The sequence below is a fragment of the Paralichthys olivaceus genome, chromosome 4 (genome assembly GCF_024713975.1).
Source record: "Paralichthys olivaceus isolate ysfri-2021 chromosome 4, ASM2471397v2, whole genome shotgun sequence".
Taxonomy (NCBI): domain Eukaryota; kingdom Metazoa; phylum Chordata; class Actinopteri; order Pleuronectiformes; family Paralichthyidae; genus Paralichthys; species Paralichthys olivaceus.
In genome coordinates, this window is record NC_091096.1 from 16,559,415 (window position 1) to 16,577,178 (window position 17,764).

General features: G+C 41.4%; 1 protein-coding gene across 3 annotated transcripts in view; it reads right to left on the reverse strand.

The window, feature by feature from the left end:
* The window catches only part of adgrv1 (adhesion G protein-coupled receptor V1), a 113,552-nt gene that overhangs the window by 16,531 nt on the left and 79,257 nt on the right, over positions 1-17,764 (reverse strand). For all 3 annotated transcript variants that reach the window (XM_069523935.1, XM_020093939.2, XM_069523933.1), the window contains 3 exons: positions 15,582-15,698; positions 10,529-10,707; positions 7,786-7,943 (listed from right to left, as the gene is read on the reverse strand). In XM_069523935.1, the coding sequence (XP_069380036.1) occupies positions 7,786-7,943; positions 10,529-10,707; positions 15,582-15,698 (454 nt within the window). The remainder of the gene's footprint in view (positions 1-7,785; positions 7,944-10,528; positions 10,708-15,581; positions 15,699-17,764) is intronic.

Genomic DNA, 17,764 nt, shown 5'->3' on the forward strand with positions numbered 1-17,764 from the left:
AAAGATGCAACATCCTAAATTCTCATAAAAGGAAAAAACATGGCTGCACACAACAGGCGTTTATACATTTTAAAAAAGAGCCATGGTTGACAGTTTAGTTTGATTAATTAAAGCCTCCAAGTGTTGAAAGCTAGGGTTGGTAATCCAGGAAAGGTTAGCAAAAGCAAGCTACGCTTTGAAAAGATCCAATCATTACACCCCACCCTTCCCCATGGCCAGAAAAACAAATGAACACAAACTGCCTAACTTGCTAAATCATCTCTGCTTCAGCAGCGTGTTCCTCTCCAGCTGAGGACTCTGGTCCGACGTGACAAAATAGATAAAAAGTGTTTCAGCAGCAACTTACCAACTGTATCTTTAAGAGTTAGCATTAGCAGGGTGCAAAATGGAGCTGGTCGCCAAAACACAGGTGAAACACCTTCTGCTCTTACAAAAGTAAAACTATAGCTGCCAGGTTATTGACCACAGGCCTTTGAACTAAGAGCCTGGTCAACAGTATTGTTTTGATATCTTAAGTGTTTAAGAATGAGATTAAAATGAATAAAACATGCCATATTAAAGGTCTTTACTAAAACAACACTTACACTGATATTTCTAAAGCTTTAACAAATGAAACAAATGAAACAAATGTCAACAAACCTTGTGCAAACCTAAGTCTTGGCTAACCTCACCTCTCTATGTACTTTAGAGGGTGAGACTTGCTGCGACTCATGTATCCTAAATACAGAAACTCATAACTTAAAAAGGTGATATCAATTATTTATAATAATATATAATTATGGATCCCCTCGATAGTTTGTATTTGTACTCATAGTAAACAGCCCTTTAGCAAACGTGGCACTAAAACAAACTCAAATGCTAGCGATCCAACAATTGTCAGAAAACTTGTGACCTTGGGCTAAATACACACTTTCTGCCCTGCATGCTGTACACAACACACACACAGCTCTTTGCACACAGCACACACAGAACGTATCATCTGTATTTGGACTGTGTCAGGCATCAGATAAGATGAAACCACCAGAAAGGTCGTGCTGCAGGTTTCTAAACTTGTTGTGGCAGCTTGGTGATACTGGTAACCCACTTTTTCTCAGAGCTGATACACAGCTCTCAGGTATAGTAGAGGTGATGTAAAAGTGTTGCAAGGGTTCAGGAGAACAACCTTTGTCCCTCACTGGAGTGGGAAGCTGTGTGGATCTCTCTGGATCTTCAGTCCCTTCTGTGTATATTAGGATTGTTACTCAAGGTGCAACTATTGCGTAAATAAGGTGCATGATTCATGTTTGATTGTCTTAAATGTATTTCCGTATAAATTTATAAAACAAATTCTCTGGCTCCTTTGGAACCATGAGAGGATGTTGAGGATGTTGGGGACAGTTGGGTGTGGATTTGTTGTGCACTTGTTAAATATGAATAAAAAAAAATATATAGAGAAACTTTGAAGATGAGGAAGGATTGAAAACAGGGAGGTTTGTGCCCTCCAGACTCTGCTCCGGCCTTGTCTCCCCTGCTCTCTCTCCCTGTTTCACACTCACCGTCCTATCATCGTCCAAACAAAATATCTTTCAAAAAAGGGATTGAAAACAGAGTGTGAGAAATCAGAGCAGGAAAAGCTTAATCCAGCTGTGTGTTGCTGGCCTGAGGGGGAGTTTGGATCAAATGTGTACATCAAATATATATTTTTTAAAGTTCTCTGAATCCACATCCCCTGTGGCTATGCTCAAAAAAAAAAAAGTGGATTGACGTCATTAATGATACTCTTCGTGTAATCATGGACGTGCAAATGTTGGGGCGTGGCTGGTAAAGACCGGAATTGGCAGCTGATGTTCGTCATCATCTGTGTGTGACTGAAAACATGATGTACTGTTGATAACATTCTTTCATGTTTCATGTGCTGATTATTCACCATAGCCATGTGGAGAACAATGACATGAATCCAACAGTCTCATGACAAATAGATTACCAGACAACATCTTCAGAACAGATGGGCATGAACGCTGGTTTTAAACTGACCTTCCAAATTAAAACTGACACCACAGAGTCAGTCTGACTTGAGTCTGCTGCTCAGTGTTTTGTAGGACAGTCTGTACAGTTCACTTCACAAGTAGGATGGAAACATAAGGCACAGGGCCCAGGTTTGCACAAAGAGTCCTCACTTAGGTGCTACTTCCACCACTCTGTCAGTTCCACTCTGCTCAGACCTTTCCTCCTTATCTCACTGCAGCTTTCCTCTGACTCAGCTCAATTTTCATTCCTCCTTCTTTCACTTTGAGACTTAACCCCTGTAAACCTTTATCCATTGTTTTCATTGCTGTTTTCACCCCTGCATGTTTGTTGGTTTGTTTGATTTTAATCAGAATAAAGCTGCTGAGCAGGAACTTGATCTAGATCTGGAAGTGATGCGGGTCAGGGAAAAACTCTTGTGTAGCTTCTTTGAATTTGATGGCACAGTGGAGGCATATGCTCTACTGAGTGTCTTTAGTTAATCAGTTAGTTAGTTAATTTAGCAGGATTAGTTGGTGGAACCTTTTTCTTTTCACTTTCTTAAACTTTTGTCACCAATCAGGCCTATTTATTGGGCTGATATCTATGAGTGAGTGCAATTTGCTGCAAATCCCAAAAATCTAAATCTAGCAGATATTTCTATGGGGGCAGTAACTGTTCAGCCATATAAAACAGTGTAAAGTTTAGTAACTAGACAAATGTGCAGGATTGTTTGGCCTTGGTGGAGGTTTGTGCCATTCTAGTTGTTCTAGTGTTTCAGTATTATTACTTGCTGTGCATTAAGCCCACTGTGGACATTCTGTCTCGGTGTGTGTTTACTCTCAGATGAAAGATCTGTTGCTGCTTTTTCTCAACTTTCTCCTGCTTGCTTACACTTATATCTGCACGTTTTCTACCATTCTCTCTCTTCTATCTTGCACATCTGTCTCTTTCTCCTCCCTCCCTGGTTTGATTTTTTCCAACCCTGTAAGCACATTCCAGTCTGTGGACAGGCTGGAGAGAATAAAGTTCCCATGGCCAGATGAGAGCTGACGGTAAACTGCTGACTGAACCTTTGGCTTGGTATCTCTAAGAAGAGGCAGAAAGCAGCAGAGCAGGCTCACGTTTCCAGCCCTTACATATGCGAGCATGTACAAGCTTATTAACATGTTTGAAATGACGTTCAAGTGAGACAAAAGTATGTGAGAGGAACTTGGCTCTCCCCTGAACGGATGCTAAATGACGTCAAGGGGACATCTTTATGTTTGGCCGAGCTTTAACAGCTGTGCAATTTTGTCTCAAACGTCGCCTCGTGATTTTTGAAGCACAGGAGGGATCTGCTTTTCTCCACAGTCAGACAGGCTCCAGTTTACTTTTGATCAGAGTGGGTTCCCGGTGTGAGAAGACAAACTGAGAAGGGAGTGTGGGTTCAACAAAAACTGGGAGAAACTCAAGACGGTGCTGACATTACTGTCAAAGAGGGGTCAGCAGCTGTCATAACAACATGCTGCAATAAAAGTGTGCTGTGAAAGTACACCCCACACACACAACTCGTGTTTGTGTGAACCAAGTGTGAACATGTAGACACATTATAAGCTATATGTTTTCTTTACAGTTTAAATGAAAATGATATTGTGGTGATGGTATTAGTAAGGATATCAAGGTGCATTTCTGTGTCATTTTATGAAAAACCCACAAGAAATATAGGATTCTTATGTACATTTAGGAAATCCATGAAGGAAGACAAGACTAATAACTTAAATATTCTCTCCTAAAGAAACTGCACCTGCAAAATAAGATTATTCAGTCTTTTCTTTTTACACCTGCCAAGGAAGTTATGGTCCCCCTATGTTTGTTTGTCTGAAAGCAGGATTACACAAAAATTATGGGACAGATTACCATGAAATTTAGTAGAATGATGTTGGGGTCTGGAAAGAACATATTCAATTTTGGAGCAGCTCCTGATCAGAGGTTGGATTCAGGAATCTTTTCTTTCATGTTTTTAACAATGCCAGATTTGCTGCATTTTGCAAGATGTAGATCCAAATAAAAATCCGGATCTTGTGAATTTAAATGTGGCGTCATAAGGAGACTGTTGGGCTTGGTGAAGGAATGCACTCTCACACTATCATTCCAGTTTAATGTTGACATTCATCTGAAGTAATGATCTTCATGTTTGGTTTTAGATGTTTAGTTATAACCAGCAATCATTTGCAAAGAAAACTTATTACACCACATATAAAGTTGAATTCTTTGATATGTGCTTAATGTAGCCATAACAAATATTACTGGTAAAACCAGGTATGAAAAATGAATCCAACATGAAAAGCATTGACAAAAAGTGTTTGCATTTCAAGGATGTGAGAGCAAAATATAAACACATGTCTGGCATTCAAATAAAGCAACTACACAGCCTGAGAAGCACAAAGTCCAAAATATAGAGTTCTGCAATCAAACCTCATCACATCTATTTGTTTATTTCCAAATTCCGGACCAATCAGCGATCAAAGTACACTCAGGGGACACTTCAGGCCACTGACACAGAACAATAATAGTTATTCATTCGACTCTGCTCTGTTGAAAATTGAAATTCTGCTCAGTATCAAAAGAACACCATGTCTCGCAAACACCTTGCGGGCTCACCAGGGATCACGATAAGGGCTTTAACTTTACGTGTTTTGAATAGGCAGTGTTGTACGTTTTAGTTTTCTGTGTTTATCAGTCAGCTCCGGTCTTCGCTGAGGTACAGGTACGTCTGCGGGCTGGAGCGAATGTGCAGGCACATGCAGGCATGCTTTCTAGATTACACCAACGTCAGAGGTCCTGCTGTATCTCACTTCTCACAATCACACAAACAGAGACAGAGATTAGCCATCAGCTTATTTTATCAGTTGTTTGCTGCAGTTTAAGGAACTTGAATGGGTTGGCGAACTAAATATTAATGGTACAAATCAGCTATGACACAAATCTCTGATGGATGAGAACATCAAGGTGAAGCTCACACTCTTAGATACATGATATGTAATGTAGCCTATTTAAACGTTAAGTGCAACACTGTGGAAAGAACACGTAAAACATGTCTGATTAGCATATAAATGCTAATCAAATGCTTTTTATCACTACTCATTTGTCTGCATAACAGTGAGCCACTTTTGGAACTGCTTTGGTAAAATTCCCTTTCATTTCCTTTATTGACGTTTAAGAAAATCTTTATAATAAAAAGAGTTTTAAGCCTGGAACCAGGCCCACCAGCTACGAGATGAATTGGACCGTTAAACATTTGATTCCTCATCCCATAAACCATTGCAAATGATCCCTTGGTTGTTCTGTGGTAAACATAATGTAACACTGAACTATCCAATCATAGCCGACATGAATTTCGCAGTTGTGGGAAACATTTCCAGAGATGTCACTATTACACCCGAGGACTGTGGGTATAGTGTTGAACTTCCCCTTGACAACACGTTTTTTCTTAAAGGTTCAGTGTGTAGAATGTAGTGATAACTAGTGGTGAAGTTGCATGTTTCAGCCGAATACCCCTCAGCCTCCCCTTCCTGTGGTAACCTTCAGTTGTCATAAAAACTCAAAGGTGTTAGGTTTGTCCAGTTTGGATGACTGTGAAAAAAAAAAAGATGGCGTCCTCCGTAGAGAGGAACCGCTCAACATGTAAATATAAAGTATTAAAATATAAAAGGCTCATTCTAGGGGACAGAAAACAACAATTCAGATGAAACACACCAGTGAAAACATCATATATTCCATTTTTGCCAACAGATCCCTTTCACCTAAATCTTACACACTAAACCTTTGAAACAGTTTACATCATGCAGGCTTGTGGTCTCTACCGGAGCATATAACATGTTTTCACAATCGTTTGGCTTGTGGTAAGTTTATATTGGATTGTTTAAATATTATGACTGATATTGAAATTCTCTATTCAGTAAATGAATGGGATTTTTACGCTGTTGAGCTCTGAAAGTGGTCGGGGTATTCTGGAGCTGCACCTGTTGCTTTCAAACCAATTCTGACAAACTGTAGAGACGTACAAAGAGTGAGCAGCTGCATGACCTGTGTCTACAACAATAAAATATAACAGACCTTCCCCTCACTTTGTTTTATTCACCTTTGGACTCTGGACATGTTGGTATAAAGCCAAAACTGATACACTGCACTGTATTGTGCACTGTATGCTCTGTTGAAAGCAATAACAAAGAAAAGGAAAGTCTATAGTCTTTGTGTGCATGTTGTGTTAATGCTTATATACAATGCTCATGCATGTGCATGTGTATATGTGGTTCTGAATCCTGTAGGCACAGGCAACACTGACTCATCACAGCAGGAGCTCTGATAATGAACGGTGCTGTCCAAGTTTTGGATTCGTTTATTTTCTCAGTGCAGCTGCTCTATACAAAAGTACACACACACATATATATACACTACACATATATTTACACCTCAAGGGAAGCCCCCCTGATGTTACACTGCTGCTTTGATGAGTGTGTCCTGTGCTGCCTTTCCCTCACATTTGTTCCCTCACTTTCTCTTTCGGTGTAAAGAATGAAACTTCATCATTTCACATTTAACATACAGCAGAATAAAATATTCCTTGAGTCCTTTCCACTTAACTCACCAAAACCCTGTCCTATCTACACACATTCTGTCTACTCTTTAGTGCACTGCCTGTTCCAAACCCGCCTGTTTCGAATGGTTTGTTTGCTTGGCCTGTGGTGATGCTGGTTGCAGCTTTCCTTCTGAAACTGTAAGGGCTCAGTCCACAGAACCATGAAGCTGCACCACGGCTGCTGCAAAAAGAGCTGTTCACCTGGTTATATCAAGTTCGGTGAAGCTCGACTCAGAACGCAGAACCCTGAGCTGGAGCATCAGTTGTTAACAGCTATTAAACTTTTTATTATAATTGAATGTATCGTGTGTTCACATCGCACCACATTTGCACTTTGGACTCTTAATAATACACAGGATGACGGGTTCTAGAGATATGAGTTCCACATACAAACATTTCTGGAGTTATTGCATAAATTGTCCACATTGTCCCTCCACAGTAAAATACACCTGTCAGGTAAAAATCCTATCATTCGACCTTCAGTCTGGTGTGTGACTGAGAAAGTATCGCTCTCCGTTTAATAATGCACATTATTACCTGCAGCTCAGCAAAAAGCTGTTTTGATTTCTTGCACGACCTAGAGGCCACACACAACGTGTAGGGCAAACAGCTCACCGGCACTGGCACCAGTTCTGCCTTTGCTTTGTAACTGAAGGGCCTTGACTTGGCAAAACAAGCTTAAACCTGCTGACTCTCACTGATTGGCCGCTGATTACAGCCATGATACCGAGGGACTAAACTTCTTTAATGGTGCTTCAAACTGCATGGGTTCTGCAAATCCTTTCATTAAGACAAACAACTGTAGTGGCTGAATAAAAGGTCATGCATTAATAATATTTTTGTTCCTGTTGAGTTTTGGTATCATGTATGGTGCACACTGAGTCTGAAAGCTGAGTAAAATAGGGGCTGAAAGTTGTGGCCCAAAATATGGGTGGGTGCAGTCTAGTTCCTGAAGGCATCCTGGCAACAGGTTTCTTGTTTCTGTTGCGTCTGTATGCGTGCATACAACAAGAATATGAAGCGAATGATAGTGTGATTGTTAGTGTGAACAATGTTAAGTTCTTATCTTTTTGTGTCCATGCACAGCTTTGTGTCGAAAGTGTGCACAATTGCAAACCCATGCCTATGTGCATTACACTGTTTTTGTGCATTTCTTTACATGTTTGCTGGTTTGTTGGTACCTGTGCTGTTGGTGCGTCCTCGATAAATGTCGTCATAAGCCTTCCACTGCTGAGTAACCTGGTAGGCATGAATGAACACCACCAGCACTGCTACCAGACAGATGAGAGGCACCAGCACGGCCGTGCTCAGAGCCGCGTAGATGTTCGGGATAAAGCACCTAGAAGAGAGACAGACAGAGATGTGAGTGTTTGGTTTTGCCAGAGAGGAAAACAAGGAAAGGTTGAGAGAAAGGAAAATTGCGTCAAAGTTGAGCTTTGGAAAAAGGAAACGCATTAGACGTCTGTTGTGCTATATTTACTCCAGTTAAGACTTTGTTTCTTCAGGTTTCACAAACAGGAACGGATTAAGATCAACAGCAGTACAATTGCTCAACAGCAGCTTTTGCTTCAGCAGCAAAAGCTCCTCTGAACAAGCAGGTCGCCCTGTGGGATAATATCTAAAGCCACTGTTTAAAGGGCGGTTAAAGACGCTTTGTTTAAAGGGTGAAAAAGCATGACAGAGAACCAATAACTGGATGCTGCATTGAAAATGTGTGGATTATGAGAGTTCACCTGCTGAGAGAATGGTTTGAATTTCAGTTTGAATTTAAGGTAAAAAAAAAAAAAGTTCATTCCTTAAAAATGTGGAAATATTAACTGAAGCTTGATGTTTTTTTTAATTTCTATGAATTTATTTTCACTTTATCTACTCTGTTTATTGGTGTGAGAGAGTATTTGACTGTTCTTGTCAGTTTTCTGGGAAATCTCTGGATTCATTTCCCAGTCTTTTTCCAGTCAGATCTGTTTTGCTTTTATTAAATAAAATAAAACAGAGTGAAATATTTTTCTCTGGGAAAATCAACATCCTTATATAAACTGTAACTGCCAAACAACTATGAAACCATTCATGTGACGTTCACAAAACAAGCTCAGCCCCTTGTTTGGTGGGAGCAAACATACAGATAGGACTTCAGAAAAGGCACAGAAATAATTGGAACAACACTAGTCATAACATGACATGAGGTATGCCAAATAAAGCACTGCATTACCCTGTCCCAACACAACAGCCGGACTATGAGAGTGTGAACTCACTGGAATATGGATATTTGTGCTGCTGTGGCCTTGTGAGTGAGGGGATGAGATCTTACTGTACTGAAAGTCTCACAAGTGAGTAAAATCCCAGGGATTCTTGTAGTGGATTGAGAAAGCATTACCCAGGGGCCCATTTCATTTAGTCCATGGTTTGGGAGAGAACAAATAAAATGAGCGATGCCTTTTATGGGAGTTTTCACAGAGTCATTGCTGGGATGTTCGTTTTTACACCACAGTGTCATTCTAGGACATGGGTGTGGGACATGGGTGTGGGACATGTGTCGGCTCTCAGCTTACATGACATTATCGCAGGACATTTCCACTGGAAAAAGTTTAAAAGCTGCACAGGATGGAGGCATGTCACGCTCTTAAGGAAATGAATCCAGCAGCATGAAACTGACCATGATCAGGAAACAGTTTATCATTTCAGACAAATACAAAATAGTAAGAAAAAACAGTTTTAACTCAAATCCAAATAACTGATATGAGACTAATTGGAGCAAAAGCGCAGGTCTGTTAAATTTAAAGTTGTACTCCCAATGTGCTGCAGTAAAAACTAAATAAGCTCTCAAGCGCACAATGTGATCCAGACGCACATAAAGCTTCATGTACCTTGTGCCAACTCCATGAACAACAAGGTAAAGAAAATATGAAACATGACAACACCTGTTGACTGTAATTTATGTATGCGTCGCTCACCGTACATTATTGCCTATGGATCTAGTAGCAGGTACTATTAAAATGTCTTTCACTGGCAGTTAACAACAGCTGTTTGAATATATATCACACAACAAGTACATACAGTTACAATACAATGCAAAGCTGACTACTTATGCAAGGTCTGAGTCTGACACCTGTTTGTTGGCAGGCAGGGTGAAACTGAGACAAACAAGAGGCTACCTGTTACACTGATGAGAGGAGAGGGAGGGAGAGGGAGAGAGAGAGAGAGAGAGAGAGAGAGAGAGAGAGAGAGAGAGAGAGAGAGAGAGAGAGAGAGAGAAGGAATGGATTCTTTTCCACAAAGAGGAAGGTACGCTTCCCGGGAAACTGAATACTCCTCTGTATCCCTAAATCTCTAATGTGTACGCTCACTGTCCGACACGCACCCGCCCACAGGAAACACGCGTGCACTCTTGATCCCAAGGATAACAGCCCCACCTTGGACCACTGGCTAATTTTAGATGTGATTTATGGGTTTCTAACTTCATCAAAGTTTGACTTTGCCCTGTCATGCACTCAGAAGGATAGACACATTTCCTGCAAACACACAGACACACACTTTAACATAGACACAAATGTCTAGAGTAAATAAACATAAACAAACATACGCTAACCAAATTATTTAAGGTTTTTTCCTGCTGTGTGAATGCCTCCACCCTCAAGGTAGTGGGGAGATGCACGCCAACACTGAAACTCACTGATTCATGCAGCTGATTGGTCGAGCCACCTCCTCACATGATGTCACAGACTCAGGTGTTTTCTGTTTGCTCTACTGAAGTCATGGTGTAAAAAAGAAACTGAAGTCACCGTGACTGACACGAACCGGTTTTAAAAGCACATTCCTGAGCCGTCTCAAGAAAACAGATTACGCCAGACTGGACAGATCCAGTTCCTTTTCATCAGTTGTTACAAACGCTTATGTATGTATTAGTGTTTTGCACCATTCACTCACACATCTCCTTGCACCAGTCCGTACACGGCGTATATCGTCCACCCGAAGCCGCCGAGCAAGACGATAACCAGGACTATGATGACGAGGGCAGGAAGTCCCCAGCCCAACAGGAAGTAGAGCAGGTACCGGCGCTCGGTGTGCTCGTCATTCATCACCAGCACTTGCCAGAAGTTCACTGCCTGGGGACAAGGTCAGAGAAAACAATGTGAACACAGATATGTTCCCGCACAGGCAACACTATATACATTTTTGAACCTGCAGCAGCACCGTGATGTTGTGAGGAAAAACAAAGTGCTCGAACTTTAGATGATTTGTTTTCGTGTCTCATACAGCCACACTTCTATACACACACAGCGGTGATGTTTGCTTTGTAATCTAGCAGGCTTTGAAGGACTGTTCCATCAAATACACTAAGCCCTGCATTGTTACATAAGTGGCTTTTCTGAACACCTGTTCGCTGACACACAGACACAGTGTCTTCTCCCTGAGTGAAGATCTCACACAGGGACAATCTGATACACTGGTGAAGAGCAAAGGGCACAATTTTAATTTAAGTTTTAAAGACGAGCTCAAGGGCAGAAACAAAGTCGCTCTCCATTTTCCAATCCAACCTGTCCGCTGGGTTTAAAGTTAAAGTCCATTGTTTTGTTCAGGGTGATACACTTTTATGCAATGGCTTTGCATCGAGGACACGGTGATGCAACTAATAACTGGAGCTTAAGAGTTGCTGACCTCTCCCTCTGTCTCAGGACAGAACAATATCCATACACATAACCATAAACACTGACAAAACAAACACACACACTCAGCACATAATGCACTCAGGATACACAGTTGTGTAACAGCTTGGCTGCACTGCCCTGAGACAATAGTCAGTCAGGAGCTGCCTCGCTTTGTCTGGAGCCACCAAGACATGCACATTAAATGGATTATGACTGTGTAGAGAGTGTGTCCTCTGCAGTGGCTGCATCACTCGCTGACTGTTCTTACTGCAGCCTGAGGCTACATCCATACTAGTTCTCGTTTGAAAACAGCATTTTCAAAATAAAATAATCTCTGTCCACACTTGTGCTGCAAAAATGCTTGAAAACACACATCATGTGACCACTCGCATGCACTGGGCATGCACGTGCAATTACTTGCATAATAGCTTGTCTCGTACACATGTGGTTGTATCATTGTAAAATACAACATTTACTTTACATTTAAGACGACAGGGTCAGCAAAGCCTATAATTGATGATTTATGTTGTGTTCGACACTGGTAGCAGAAGGAGGATCATGCGACAGGAGACTGACGAACTAGCAAAGGCTACATCATGATCGAAAAGACCTAAAAGTCCCTGTCAGCAAGTGAGTGTCTATGTCATCATTTCATAAAAACATCTCTGTCCAGCCCCTGAGCTTTCAAACTACAATGGGGCCAGCAGCATTTTCAAACGTCTGCATTTTAGCAGCTCTAAAACTCAGTGGATGTCTAACATCTTGTGGTTTCTAGCCATGCAGATAGTTAGATACAAGCTGACTGGTCTGATGACTGGTTTCCACTAATCCATCCTTTTAAAATACTGAACTTTATGTGTTGACTAATGAAAACACTGGCATCTATTGCCTAACTACAAAGCCATGAGTTGGGCTCCATAGCTGGTTGTTTTCTGACTGAGTAGCACAGTGGATCAGGGTAGAAATACATGATAAAGATGGGGCTTGAGTGAGTCTTTCCTGATTAAAAGAGCTGTACTGTATTTCTATGCAATATTATGCAGATCCTCAGTAAAGTGAGGTTGTGTGTGCCAGCCTCTGCAGTCAGGCAAATAGCTGGTCTGGATAGTGATTCAATTAAAGGTTGTTTTCTGGCATTATGTCAGTGCATATTCCCCTGAACCTGACACGCTGCAGTTATAGATTTCAGCCTTCTCCTCGCCTGAGACGAGTTGCTGCTGGCGCCCACTTGTATCAATAGAGATACAATAGCTAAGAGCAGCGACCTGATATGGGGAAAAATGAGCGGTGAGACATCATCAGGGTCGATTCTGAGACACTGGTGAGGACAGAGGGGCTTTAAGACCACACATCAATGGAAACCAGGTTGGCAGTGATATTTAGAGAGAAGTAGAGCAGATATGACCTGAGATGTTTTTTTGCCATGGTTGTTACACATTTGAAGGAAAAGTAAAGCAAGGAAATTATGTGAATACATGAATACATATGTAACAGTTATCTCAAAACTGCATTTTTCCTCCAATTTGAACTCCTGCTGTAAATCATAGTTTATGTTTCCTCCACTAAATCACATCAGCTCTACTACCACACTAACTACTACCATGTGTGTCTAAACTGCCGATTTACGTCAACACACAATTCATCCCACTGCTGCTCCCTTCACATTTTAACACTTCTGAAGCTGCATGAAAGCTGTAGCCTTTTGTCAGAGGTCATCTACAAACACTCCGATATAAAACAACACAAACAAAATCTGCCTAGCACGTACAGGACTGCCTGGTCCCAGTGTATCCCTATTGTGGTCGGTCTCCATTAGCTAATTCAAAGGGCTAATCTTATAATACTCCACCAATTGTAACGTATGTGCCAGGAGAGATTATATCCATTGCATAAACATTGATTATGTTCACTAACAAACGTCACACGCTGTAATAAATGTAAGAGTGATGGAAGCACAACAACAGCCAGAGACTTACACAAGAGGAAGAAAAAGAGGGGGGAAATGATGATGGAGAATTTTGGGACCAGTCTCCTGAGGATGCTGGTCTGGTACAGAACATACTGGCTGAACATGAGGCTCATGTTTATGTGGTAACACTCATTATTCTTTCAGCCTGAATTACTTGAACACAGAGCAACACACAAGAGTGTTCTGGAGATTTGGAGTGGCGACAATGGATCACATTTCCCACCTCAAAAACATGGATTATTATTTAGGCCTGGTCTTAAAATTGATTTAAGGGGACATTTATTAATTAATTATTATTATGTAAAAACAGCGCTAACACAAAACTATACTTGCAAGGGAGCAATTCTACTCTGCAATCACTCAGAACGGTATCTGTGAGTGGTGATATATACTAGCGAGTATTTCTGCTCTGCATGAACAACTGCTGCTCTGAACTCGCGTTTGCAATCGTGTCTAACATGTCTAAAATCCTAAACAAATAAACAAGCAGAAGAAGCAATTGTTTTAATTTGGAAAAAGTTAATGATTCCACAGGGCAGGATTAAGAAAAGGATCAACTGAGGTAAATATTCAATCCCTGATGTCTTTTGTAGCCCATGTTCAGCACATAGCTGTTCCCTCACAGCAGGTCAGAAGTCATCTATAGTCTCTCTGAGGGATTAAAACTGACTTAGCTGCACACGGCCAGACAAAAATAAGATTCTTTTCTGTGGCTTGTGTGACATGGATCTATGGCATGTGTATGGCTGTATTAATGAGTCAAAAAAATGAGTCAAATATTCTGCTGTTTGGGGAGAAATGAAAAGTTTTTGATGTCAGTAAGACTCCAGCCGCCAGCGTAAATCAAGCCCTAATATCTTCAAGTCAGGACTTTGCCTGAGCGGCTTTGCTCTGGGACGTTACGACACACGAGAGAAAAACAAAATGAAATGGAGGCCAGATGGTCAAAAAAGGAGGGGTGGGTTTGGAAGGGCCTGCTGGTGCTAGGTGTTGCTAAGTGGTACCAGTCTCAGGTCAAAGGTCATGTCATGCAGCACTGTGGTACCTTTATCTCATCCCCTAATGAAAACGGGCCTAAGCCCATGTGGTGCAGGAATGAAGGTTTCACTACACGTTATGTATGCTTCACGTAAGGAAGAAAAAACAGGGAAGCCTGTTTCTGCCAAGTCAAGAGGAAAATGAGCGGGAGGAGGAGGGAGATTTGACTTACGAGTGGATTTTATTAAGACATATATTTGACGTGGACAAAAGGGATTTCTCTCCGGGACACGCACTTAACTGTTTGTTGTTACGATCAAGAAACTGCAATAACAAAGTAACTGAAACTGAATCATTAGGTGCATGATGACATTTTAAAAACACTCAAGTTGCTGTACAGTTTATCTTTGACCCACAGACTGACCGTCTTGTTGCTGCCTGACACTGAAGCCCATTGTTTGATTAAAGGCCCACTGAACAGACCTCAGTGAGGCTTACAGACTGCACACAGTTATAAATGCTGAAGCACTTCTCATGTCTATTCTTCCACAGGGATAAAGCAATATCCCTGCTCATATTAGAAAAAAAGAATCATCCATCACAACCTGTCTGCACAGCACAGATTCAACAATTACAGAAAATAACTTTTTCAATTTACCATGTGGTGTCTCTGTTCCTGTAGAAATATAAGGGTAACAATAATGATGTCCATGTCCAAATATTCAGGTTTAATGACATCAGGGGTTAAAGTTTTTTTAATATAGCCTGGTATTAAAATTGATCCTGAGAGATCCAATCACAAGTGGACAGCACTAAGTCATGTGTTCACACCTTAAAATGTGTCCTGGACGTGTCTCCTGTGGCCACTTGTGATTGGATATCACTTCCCTGCTCTATATGCAAATAATCACATCTGATATTTATGTTCACAGAGACCTAATGATGTTATTTTTAACCACTCTGAGTTTTCAGATGTGTCCGATGTCAGTTTGCATGTTGGTGTTCTGCTGGAAGTGAGTGAACGAGGGAGAGGTAGAGAGAGAGATGAATAAGGAGGGGCTGAATGAATCTCGTGCAGCTGCTGTGAAGACGTGGTGGCTACAAACGTCTCTGAGGACATAAAAATGAATTTAAGTCATGGTGAAACAGCAGCAGGTCAGAGGGTGTCAGCGGAGTAGGTGGTCCGACTCCTTCATATGTTGCCTCGGACATATTTGCGTTCACACAAGTGAAAGAATTTGACCAAATGCGTCCCACGCGACCTCAGAATATGGTTTTGTGGATCTCAGGACGCATATAGGACTCATTCACACCTGTATTGAGCACTGACCACTTGTGATTGTTTCAGTCAGGACAGTTGTTGAAACCAGGGAAAGTGTATTACCTGTATGAGCATCCAAAAGAACTGACTGAGGTGGAAGTAGTGAGAGAAGAGCGCCAGAGCAGCACAGCTGTCCTCTGAAAACATCCGGCCCCGGAAAGCTGACACCAGTAAACAGATCTGCGGAGAATAAAGACAAATTTAGAACTTGTGTGTAAATTAAAATGTAACACTTTTGCTTATGAAGCAGCAGCAAGTTGTATGGTAATCGATGTATGTATACAATTTGCTCCTTTAAGACAATTTCTGACGACCTGGCACGCTCACACACACACAGGTGCTCCTCGCAATGCCAGCAGGTCATACTGTGCTAGGCAATTTGCAGCTTGTCCTATGGTGCATACATTTTTAAAGAAGACAGCAGAATTCAGACACCCCCTCCGCCCCCTCCAGAGGAGAGACATCCTATCCTGCAGACCTGTTACATCACCATGCAGCAAGCTATGCAGGAGGGAGCCAAAATACAAACAACACAAACAACACAGACAAAATGTGGTCTTGTCCTACACATGCAAAGAGTTGTAAAAATGTGTGGGTGTTGCATTTCTCTGGATAACAGAATAACGGACACTGTGTGTGTGCGTGTGTGTGTGTGGCAGAAAGAAGGAGGGAGGGAGTTTCGTAGATGGAAATGCACCAGGGCCAAAATTCAATTTGTAACATTGGAAGCAGGACTGTGTGGAAAACCCATGAGGGCAGCAGAAAATACTGCTGCTCTGCTGTCCATCACAGAGCTTCATTAACCTCTGGCACTGACGAGTTCGGTGCCACTGCAGCTGGGCTTTTGTTACATAACCCGCAGCCCATCGGCCCGCTGCCAGCGCCGTGGACCACAGAGAGAGAGGGTGACTGTAGCAGAAGCCGAGGGACATGGGGCAGACTGATTACCTGGTGTCAAATGCTACTTTACATTATGTTCGTTACATTCTGCAGCCGGGGACTTAAAGGTTCAGTGTGTAGAATTTAGTGATATCTAGAGGTGAAGTTTCATGTTGCAGCTAAATACTCCTCACCTCACCTTCCCCTTCCAAACAAGAAAGAGAACCTGTGGTGAACTTCAGTTGTCATGAAAACTCAAAAGGATTTAGTTTGCATGACAGTAAAAAACATGGCGGCCTCCACAGAGAGGACCCCACTCCATGTAAATATAAAGTTTTTAAATATAAAGGGTCCATTCTATGGTAAATAAAACAACCATTCATACAATTTAGATGAAACACACCAGTGAAAACATCACTAGGATTATTTTATATTCAATTTCTGCCAAAAACTCCTTTCACCTAAATCTTACACACCTGAGCATACCTAAGCTAATCTTACACCTAAACAACAGGACGATGCAGACAGTTGCTAGTAAAAGCTGGAAAATCCAAGGATGGTTATTCAAGGTTTTCCTGATGGGTTTTTCAAAATTTAAGAAAATATGACAGAGGAAAATAGAAAGACTGTAAAACAATATCCTTTAAAACAATATCCTTTAAAACAATATCCTTTAAAACAATATCCTTTAAAACTATTTTCTCTAAAACAATAGTCACACTGCTTCAGGTGAAAAAAGGAGGGTTTATCACGACATGTATTTTGTTGTTAATCCTTAAACAGCAGCTTAACAATGTCTATTTAACCAACACACAGTAATTATCTATCTTTATGTCATTGAGCCTGCGGGTGTCAACCTATAGTTTCGACTAATTTGCCTAGCAGGCAGGTTGCTATCGTAACAAGGTAAATTGGTAGGTTGAGCTGTGACATGACCTGTTTTGTAAACATGCACGCACACAGCTTGCTCTTGAATTGTTTTGTGATGAGGTGAATCAAGGGTAGATGTTAAATGACGTGGCCTTCACATGACACCATAAATCTTGCCTGTTTGAGTGGGGTGATGCCAGCATAGTCACTCGTCAGATTACGTTTCTTTACAGTCTTTCTATTTTCCTCTGTCCTATTTTCTTAAATTTTGAAAAACCCATCAGGAAAACCTTGAATAACCATCCTTGGATTTTCCAGCTTTTACTAGCAACTGTCTGCATCGTCCTGTTGACTAAGGGGAAAAGCCAGGGTGCTCAAAAAAAAAGGAATCATGAATCGTTTTCCCATCCATGTTCCAGGCCCTGCAGGGTGAGTGGAAGTGATGGCACAGGAAGGAAATTCATGCCCGAGCTGCCTGGAATGGTGCCTGACTGGGG